We start from the raw sequence: 10,564 nt of genomic DNA, 5'->3' as shown, positions 1-10,564 counted from the left end.
AAAAAAAAGAAATTCAGGAGAAAAAAAAGAAAATATAATAAAAAACTGAACGCAAATTTTTAGACATGCCTTAAAAATAAAACTATCTGCTATTTATTATTATTTCAGAAAATCTATCATTTTTAGTGTGTTATGAACTTATAAGTAAAAATTAAGAAACTATAGAAGACTTATAATAGACATATAATTCTCAATTTCTCAGAAGGCCAGTTTACCTGTGCAAAAGACATTTACTTTTAGGCTAGTTAATGGCCTTCAAGGGTTATCATTCTCTGATTTCACTATTACTAGATTTCTAAGATGCAGAAAATTTATTTTTAGCTAATTACATTGAGAAATCACAACAATTTTGTTAGTATTATACTTAAAGTTCTTATTTAAAGCATGGGAAAGTACAGCATGTGAAAAATGTCATTACCTAAATGATGATATCCACTAGGTGGCAGAGTAACTCTGTGAGAATATGTATCCTCTAAGTTTTTGGATAGACATTTTTCTTAACCAATTTAAACACACATGAAATAGCCATTGTTGAAGATATAAATTTAAATAAATAGTCCTTTCAATATCACATTACCCAAATGTGTAAAACAGTAGAATTTTCTCAATGGATGAGATTACTTCATTCTATATGCCAAGTACTCATTCAACATCCTCTGTGTACCAGAACTGTATCAAGCGGTGAGGGTGGAGAATAAAAAAAGCTCCTGCTTCAGCAGATCTAGTAGTTTAGACGAGCAATGTTGATGTTATGGTTTTTTATGTGTTACTGAGTCAACTAGACTCATGCCATGACTGTTGTTGTATACCACTGAGTTGGAACTGACTTACAGCTGCTCCTTCTGCAGGTTTTCAGTGGCAATTATTTGCAAGGGAGGAGACTGCCCATCTCTCTCATGCAGAGCAGCTGGTATATTTAATTGCATCTAACTTTGCTCTCTCCTGCACCATGCTCATGATCTCTGGCATACTGTTACAGTCACCATGTCAATCCAACTTGCTGAGGGTCTTCCTCTCTTTCTCTGACCTTTTACCTTTCCCACCCAGGTTTCATTCTCCAAGGACTGGGTGCCACTTCCTGACAAAAATGCCCAAAGTATGTGAGATGAAGTTTCACCATCTTTTCTTCTAAGGAGCACCCTACTTGCATTTCCCCAAGGACAGATTTGTTTTTCTTTTTGTTGTTGTTTTTAGGTGCCATCAAACAGAGTACAATTCATTAATGACTCTTTGAACAATGCATCTGAACCTTGCCCTGTTCTGTGCCTTTCTCAACAGTTACTGCTTTACTGGTCAAAATCTGACAGAACAGATCACAGACCAATACCAAACCATGTTGAGAGAGTAAAAAGGTTATAATCTAGGTTAGCAGTAGAATTTTGAGTCAGAACAGTTTCTAAAATGTTCTCTCAGGCATGTCAGCCTTAAGCCTCACTGCTTTAGGCCAGTGTTTACAGTTCTCAGTCCTACAAGTACTGGTTTTCCCTCCCCTCCCCAGTTCTCCAACAAACTTGGGCAAAGGTCTCCTAGCTCTGGTCCAGCGGTGCTGCAGGACTAAGGTCCCATCTCATGTCAGGTTCTCTGCTGTGGCTGCTACAGCTGCTCCTCCCACAGGCTTTCTCGTCTGATATCCTGGAGGCCAAGTTGCATTCTCTAGCTCTCTGCTGGTGGAAGATCTTCTGACCACTGCTGGACCCACAGAGACCAGCCAATCCCCTTGTGGACTAGCGAGATAGTCCATCCCCTAGTGGATAGGCTAACACACCCTATTCACATACTTCCACCCACCCACCCACATAGCAAAGTAAAGCAATGGCTAGGAAAGCCAATTTGAATAAATTCTTAACTACGCAAGGTTTAAGGTTAGGAAACCCTTATGCTTGGAAAGGTGAAGGGTCAGCAAAGAGAGGAATATGTTCAACAAGATGGACTGTCAGACATATAGCCCACAGCATTTTAAAATTCATGCTAAATACGAATTAGAGAAGCCACTAGGAGTCAGATCTATCTCATATTTTGTAAAGTTCATGTCCGGCTATTGTGTGGAGCATAAACCATAGAAATTCAAGAGAGAGAGAGTTAAGAAGCTCCTACAGAAAACTAGAAGAGAAATAATGACCAGGATGGAGTGATGGAGAACAAGTGAAGTGATTAAATTTGTGACACAGTTTAGAGGAAAGGAAACAGAATGTGACAATCTTGTTGTCTCGTAGTGTTGAGCACAAATCACAGTGACCCTAAGAATAACAAATCCGAACCCTATTATATCTAAGCCATCCTCATCAACTGACATATCTGAGTCCATGGCTGCAATTATGCCACTCCATTTGGTTGAGGCCTTCCTCTCGTTTGCTGACCCTTTTCAAGCATGATATCCCTTTCCAAGAAATAGCCCCTTTTAACAATAAGCCCAGTATGTGAGACAAAGTTTTGTCATTTTGCCTACAAGGACTATGGCTGCACTTTCTCCAAGACATGTCTAGTCATTCTTTTGGCAGTCCATGGGATATTCAGCAATCTTCCTCAGCACCACAATTCAAAGGTATTAATTCTTCTATCATCTTTATTCATTGTCCAGCTCTCTGGCGCATAGCAGGTGATTGAGAAGACCATGAACTGAATGAGGCACACCTTAACCTTCAAGCTGACATAATTGCTCCTCAGAATTTTGAAGAGTTCTCTGAAAGCAGACTTGCTTATGCAATACATCTCCTGATTTCCTGACTGCTGGTACCAAAAGTATTGATTGTTGATCCAAGAAAATGAATCACTGGAAACTTCAATCCTTTATTTATCATAATGTTGTCCTGTGATGAGAACCTTTGTGTCTTGATGTTGAAATGTAAACCATATTGAAAGCTTTAGTCCTTGACACCCTGTGTTGTTATGTGGTGCTGAGTCACGTGCAACTGTTAGTGAACCTACGTAAAACAGCCCTAAACCCTGCTCTATCCTGTGCTAATCTTATTGTCTCTGACACATCTACCCCCATTACCCCAGTAACTGAATCAATCCATCTCATCAAGGGTCTTCCTCTCCTGAGCCGTCCCTCCATACTCCCAATCATGAAGTCCCTTTCCAAGAACTGGTCCCTCCTTGCAACATGTCCAAAGTATGTCAGATGAAGCTTCAGAATCATTGCCTTCAAGGAGCAGCCTGGTTTCACCTTCTCTAGGACAAATCTGTTTGTTCTCTTAGCAGTTGATGGTATACTCAATACTCTTCTCCAAACCACAGCTCAAAGGTATCAATTCTCCTATCATCCCTAGTCCAGCTTTCTGATGCATAGCAAGTGACTGCAAAGACCATGGCCTGGATCAGGCACACCTCAGTCTCTAGACTGACACCATTGCTTATATCCTCATCACTTTCAGCAAGCAAAGTTATGCCATATACAAAACACAGGTTGTTGATGAGCCTTCCTCCAATCTTGATGCCACATTCCTTTTCACAGAGTCCAGCTTCATAGTGGTAGAGAATTACACTGCCAATCCAAAGGCACACAGTTTGATTCCATGGCTGCTCCATGAGAGAAAGATAAAGAAACTGAGGATTTCAATCAACTTCTGAAGTCTAAATTTGGTCAAATACAATCAAGATCCACTAATAATAACTAGTGATTGGAATGCAAAGTCTGAAACAATGAAGGAAAAAATGGGAGTTGCAAAATATGAGACTGGCTAGAAATGTGATCAAAAACTTAGTTTTTACAAAAGCCTTCCCCCTACCGCCCCCCCCCCAAAAACCAAACAAAAAAGACACCAACAAAACAATGACCCTCACCTGAAAGAAAACACAGGAATCAAACTGACATGTGTAGAGAGAGATGGCAGGGAAGCTCAATACAGTTAGAACAAAGCCAGGGGCCATGGAACAGACTATCAACTGTTCAAAAGCAAATTCAAACTGAGGCAGAAGAAATTAAAACAGGTTGCCAAGAGTCAAAATACAACCCTAATTATACTGCACCTGAATTTCAAGACCAACTCAAGAACAGACTTGAGGCAATGAATACTATTAACCAAGATCAGATGAATTATGAGATGACATCAAGGATATCATACATGAAGGAAGCCAATGATCATTAAAGATAGTAAAGAAAGAAAAGACCAAAATGAATTTCAGAAGAGTATCAGTAACTTTCTTTAGATTGTAGAGAAACTAAACTGAACAGAAAGAAGAAAATAAGAAAGATAAATGGAAGATTTTATAGGGCAGCTGAAGAAGACAGAGTTTTAAAATGTGCAAAGAGGCAGAGTTAAAAAAACCAAAAGGGAAATGCAAACAGTATTTCTCAAACTGAAAGAACTGAAGACCAAACTCAAGACTGACATTCCAATACGGAAGAATTCCACAGGCAAATATTTAATGATACAGGAAACATCAAAAGAAGATGAAAGGAATACAGAATCACTGTACCAAAATGAACCTTTTCAGAAAGAATGACCAAGAACAATGGTAACTAAGGAAGATGCACTGCACAAAGGGCACCTGCAAAAAAATCAGGCCCCAGCAATTGACAGTGTATCAACTAAGGTATTTTAGCAAGCAGTTGCAGTCACATGCTTACTAGTCTACACGAAGAATTTCGAAAGACTGGCCAACCAACTGGAACAATCCATATTTATTACCATTCCAGAAATACAATACACACACACCCCCCCGCCCAAAGGTGATTCAAAAGAATGCAGAAATTACTAAATACCATATGTAAATAAAATCTTCCTTGATGACTGGAATACTACATTAACAGGGAACTACCAGAAATACAAGCTTACAAGCTAGGTTTAGACAAGGCCGTGACACTGAAGATATTATTGGTAATGTTAGATATGTCTTGGCTGAAAGCAAAGATTATCAGAGGAATGTCTGTGTTTTATTGACTATGCAAAGGCATTTCACTGTGTAGAACGCAACAAACTGTGGCTACCCTTGAGAAGAATGGTAATCGCAGAACACTTGATTGTGGTCATGCAAAACCTGTACTTTGACTAGGAGGTAGCCGTCAGAACAGAGCAAGGAAACACTACACGGTTCAAAATTAGGAAGGAAGTGCATCAAGGTGGTGTCAGGGATTGTCTTATCTCCGTATTTCTCAATCTATACAGAGAACAGATGATTCAGGAGGCTGTACTTTACGAGGAGTATGGCATCAGGATGGGAGGAAGATTCATAAATAATCTGCGTAATGCAGAAGACTCAACTTTGCGGAAACTGGGGAGGACCTAAAGCACATGCTACAGAAGGTCAAGAACTGCAGCCTTCAATACAGATTGAAGCTCAATATCTAAAAGACAAAGATTCTCACCACTGCCAACTGGCAGCTTCATGACAGATGGAGAAGAGACTGAGGTTGTTAACAATTTCAGCTTGCTCGGCTCCACAATCAACACTCTTGACAACAGCAGTCTGGAAATCAAAAGACAGATTGTACTGGGGAAGTCTGTTGTCAGGGACCTCTCCAAAGTGCTAAAGAGTAATGATGTCAGCCTAGAGACTCAGATGCACCTGATCCAGGCAATAATATTTACAATTACTTGCTATGCATCAGACAGCTGGACACGGACTAAGGTTGACAGAAGGAAAAACTGACGCCTTTGAGTTGTGGTTCTGGAGAAGAGTACTGAACATACTATGGATCATTGTTGTTGCTGTTGTTGTTATGTGCGGTCTAGTTGACTGCAACTCATAGTGACCCTATGTACAACAGCCCTAAACCCTGCTCTATCCTGTGACAATCATACTGCCTGACACACCCATCCCAATTACCCCAGTCACTGAATCAATCCACCTCATAGAGGGTCTTCCCCTCCTGCGCCATCCCTCCACTCTCCCAAGCATCATGCCCGTCTCCAAGGACCTGTCCCTCCTTACAACATGTCCAAAGTATGTCAAAGGCCCAGAATCCTTTGCCTCCAAGGAGCATCCTGATTTAACCCTCTCCAGGGTGAATCTGTTTGTTTTCTTGGCAGTTCATGGTACACTCAATACTATTCTCCATCACCACAGCTCAAAGGCATCAACTCTCCTTCTGTCCTCCCTAGTCACTGTCCAACTCTCTGATGCACAACAAGTGATAGCAAAGACCATGGCCTGTATCAAATGAACCTTAGTCTCCAGAGTGACACCATTGCTCTTCAGTACTTTAGAGAGGTCCCTAACAGCAGACTTTCCCATCGCAATAAGTTTTTTAATTTCCTGGCTACTGGTGCCATGAGTGTTAACCACGGAGCCAAGTTGACTAAAGTTGTTAACAATCTCAATCTCTTCACCATCCATACTGATTGTTTTAATTGGTCCAGTGGTGAGAATCTTTGTCTTCTTGACATTGAGCCTCAATCCATACTGTAGGCTGCAGTCCTTGATCCTGTGCAGCAAGCATTTCAGGTCCTCCTCAGTTTCATCAAGCAGGGTTGTGTCATCTGCATAACGCAGAGTGTTAATAGATTTTCCACCAATCCTGACTTAGGAGAACAAATAGATCTTAGAAAGGGTGAAACCAAATTTTCTCTTTGGAGGCAAGGATTTTGAAGTTCCATCTCACATATTTTGGGCATGCTGCCAGGAAGGACCATTCCTTTGAGAAGGACATCATGCTTGGAAGGGTAAAAGAAGGACAGCAAAGGAGACGAAGACCCTGGATGAGATGGATTGACACAGTAACTGGGGCAATGAGATTAAGTGTGTCAGAGTCAAGTGAAACTGGCTCAGGATAGGGCAGGGTTCAGAGCTGTTGTATATAGGGTAGCTCTGAGTCACTGGTGACTTGACGGCACATAACCACCACCACAACAACTACAATCATAATCAGAAAACTGAGAAACTTAAAATGGGTTCTAAGGAGGACATGACTGCTGACAGCAGGTAGATCTTGGCTGGTAACAGAGTAAAACAGCGAGATTTTTTTTTTTTCATTGACTATGCAAAAGCCTTCAACTGTGTGAATCATAATTATGGACAACATTAAGAACGAGAATTCCAAAACACCTAACTATACTCTTATGGAACCAGGACAAGAACCAAGAAGCAATCTGTGTACTGGAGTCGTATCCTTTCATAAACCTTAATATAATCTAAGAAAGAATATATGAAAAAGAATGTGGCATCAGGATTTCAGGACAATTATGAACAGCATTTAATATGTAGATAATAAAATCTTGTTTATTAAAAGAGAAGATTTAAAACACCTGATTAAAGAATAGCAAGCTATAAACTTCAATATCATTAGACTTCAACACAAAACAAAAATCCTCACAACAAGAATAACATGATAAATATAAAAAAGACTGAAGTTGTTAGGATTTTTTTTTTTAAAGATTCACAATCAATCCCCATAGAAGAAATCTAACATATTGCAGTGGGAAAATCTGCTATCAAGGCCCTTGTTGACATGCTAGAGAGCAAGGTTGATACTTTAAAGACCAAGGTACACCTGGTCCAAGCCTTGCTATTTTTCAACTGCTTTATATGCATGTGAAAGCTGGACAATGAATAAGGAAGACTTATGATCAATCATTATCTTTGAATTGTGGTCTTGGTAAAAAATACTGAATATACCATGGATTTTGCCAAAACGAACACATTTCTGTAAAGAAGTGCATCTAGATGGCTCCTTAGATGCATGGACGGTAAAAGTTCATCTCATAAACTTTTGGTACGCTAATAGGAGGATTCAGTTCAAGGAAAGGGATATCAACCTTGGGAAAGTAAAAGTCAGTGAAAGAAAGATCCTCAATGAAATGGACTGATGTAACGACTGCAATTATAGGCTGAAGCATGCAGACTGAGGATGGCCAAAGCAAAGCAGATTGTGAGGCTTGGCGAGTGCTTCATTCTGTTTTGCAGAGTCACTTAACTGAAGCCCACTCAATAATAGCACCTAACAAGAACAGAGAAGAGTGTAAGAAGTATCAATTTTTCATATTAGGTAATCCTCCTATTGGGAGCTCTGGTGATGCAGTGAGTGTTGTGCTGCTAATCCAAAGGCAGCCCCTCTCTGGCAGTTCAAATACACCAGAACCAGAGGCTCATTGGGAGGCAATCTCCTCCCATGTGATATACAGCCTCCCCAAACCCATGGAGGATCAGCTATGATTCAGTTCTAACTCGATGGCAATGAGGTTGAGTTTTAAGATTGGATCTTCAGATAAGCAAACCCAAATATAAAGGGTATCAATAAAACTTTTAAATTACAATATAACTGCCCTATAAAAGATTTATCATAGGATTCTCTATATACCAAGTACTACTGGTGTGACTGTCCATTACAAATGACTACTGGTATTTGAAATACCAGGAGAATGGCTTCCAGCATCACATCATCATACAAGCCACCATAGTATGAACAGCTGACAAAAGAGCCAAGCCTGCAGGGTCAGTATAAGTCATAGCTGATGAAACTGCACCTAACAACAAGTCAGTCACTTCATTTTAATAAAGCTTTTCAGAAATGATCTATCACTCATAATTGTAGTCATCAAGTCAATTCTGACTTATAGTAGCCCTAGAGAACAGAAGAGAATGATCCATAGGGTTTGCACAGGTATAATAAACCTTTACAGAAGCAGGTAAGTCCATTTTTTTTCCTCCAAAGAACAGATGATAGGTTCAAACTGCCAACTTTTAGGTTATCAGCCTAAAAAGTTTAATCACTAAAGTTACCAGCAAAATTCCTTCAAAGAAATTTTGTCAAGAGTGGTATTCATTAAGATTGAAATTTCAGTGTCTAAATTTTTAAAAATTAACATGGACAGAGGAGTCCTACTAACACAGAACTTGGCTGTTGTTGTGTATCACTGAGTTGGAACAGACTCTTATCTGGCTCTCCAGCAGGTTATCACAGGCAGTAAATTGCACGGGAGGACACTCATCCTCCCTTGGAGCAGCTGGTGGATTCGAGCCCTTTGCCTCTGGTACTGGAGTATAGATTCTAACCATAAATGTGGCAGTTAAAATTCACTCACTGTTCTGTGAGAAAAATATGTGGCAGTCAACTTCTGTAGAGATTACAGACTAGAAACCATTACGAAGCAGTTCTACTTTGCCATTTAAGGTCACTATGAGTTGTAATATATTTTATAGCAATGCATTTGAGATTTTGGAGTTGGTTATATAAATATAATGGAAATTAAAATCAAAACAAATTATTCCTTCTTCAAAGAACCTCTTTATACCTTCTACTAACTTAATTTTTTTTATAAGATGATCAAATACTAAAAACACATTTCAAGCTACAACTTTAGTATTAAATCTTCTGTCATTACATCTCATTTATATTTGAAAATGTCTCTAAAAAAGTTTTTTTCCCAATAGGATTATGGTATTTTTGAAATAAATGCCATGCAAAAACTCCAAAAATACAAGAATAAAGAACAAATGAAAGATATTTCCTAAATATATTGCACAACCAGAGCAAAATTAAAGAAATCTTTAAAAGTTTAACATTTGTTTAGTTTTCAGCCTTCCCTATCACTTCTTTTAGTATGTACCTTTACATAAGACATTGATTTTATAGTTTCTAATTATTGGTGGAGGGAAGAAAATTGCACACAGGATAAGATTTTACATGAGGTAGAAACCCTTACCAGTACTGATGGTCACTTTACCTGACACAAGGTGCTTCTCTGACAGCATGATTTTCGTTACAGGGCTTCGGTGGACTGTGAAAGTCTGGAAAAGCTGAGGGCCTGACCCAACTGTCTCCGGGTGCTGTACAATCACTCGCACTGCTCCAGAGCTTGTACCATAGGCAATCTCAATCCAGTTACCACTGACACCTGCACAAAGTCAAAAGTTGGAAAGATTAGCTGACAATACAGAAAGCTGCCCTGGCAAAGCCTCCCTCCTTGTGTGCGATAAGACAGGACCATCTACACCTAGTGCAGCCCAGCACAGAAACCCTAACACTTCTTTGACCATCTGAAAAATCCTTATTTCTTTTATCTTTTCCTAAGCCTTACTCCTGTTCAGCTCTTTAGCATCTTGAATTCTTCCTTGTACTTTGGCTTCTCTGCGCTCCAGTGCAATATTCACAGTTTCTTCTGACATCCATTTTGGTCTTTTCTTTCTCCTGTCTTTGTAATGCACTCTTCTTGGATGATACCCTTGATATCCTCCAACAACTCAACTGGTCTTCACTCATTAGTGTTCAAGGCCTCAAACCTGTTCCTGAGATGGTTCTGAAATTCAGGTGGGATAGACTCAAAGTCATATTTTGGTTCCAGTGGATTCGGTTTAATTTTACTCCGCTTCAGCTTGAACTTGAACTGAGGAGGATCTGAAGCGCTTGCTGAAGAAGGTCAATTACTGCAGCCTTCACTATGGATTGAAGCTCAATATCAAGAAGACAAAGATTTTCACCACTGGACCAAGTGGCAGCATCAGGATGGATGGTGAAGAGATAGAGATTGTTCACAGCTTTAGTCTGCTTGGCTCCAACAGCCAACACTCTTGGCACCAGCTGCTAGGAAATTAAAAGACGTATTGCGATGGAAAAGTCTGCTGTTAGGGACCTCTCCAAAGTACTGAAGAGCAATGGTGTCTCTCTGGAGACTAAGGTGCGTCT

General features: G+C 39.7%; 1 protein-coding gene across 2 annotated transcripts in view; it reads right to left on the bottom strand.

The window, feature by feature from the left end:
• KCTD3 (potassium channel tetramerization domain containing 3) overlaps window positions 1-10,564 on the bottom strand; it is a 91,430-nt gene that overhangs the window by 13,268 nt on the left and 67,598 nt on the right. For both annotated transcript variants that reach the window (XM_006890558.1, XM_006890559.1), the window contains exon 13: window positions 9,606-9,776. In XM_006890558.1, coding sequence (XP_006890620.1) covers window positions 9,606-9,776 — 171 coding nt within the window. The remainder of the gene's footprint in view (window positions 1-9,605; window positions 9,777-10,564) is intronic.

Source organism: Elephantulus edwardii, unplaced genomic scaffold (assembly GCF_000299155.1).
Source record: "Elephantulus edwardii isolate Elephantulus edwardi_28Jun2011 unplaced genomic scaffold, EleEdw1.0 scaffold00090, whole genome shotgun sequence".
In the NCBI taxonomy this organism is placed as follows: domain Eukaryota; kingdom Metazoa; phylum Chordata; class Mammalia; order Macroscelidea; family Macroscelididae; genus Elephantulus; species Elephantulus edwardii.
The sequence above is the reverse complement of the archived record's forward strand: the minus strand, read 5'-3'. Positions and strand labels throughout refer to the sequence as shown.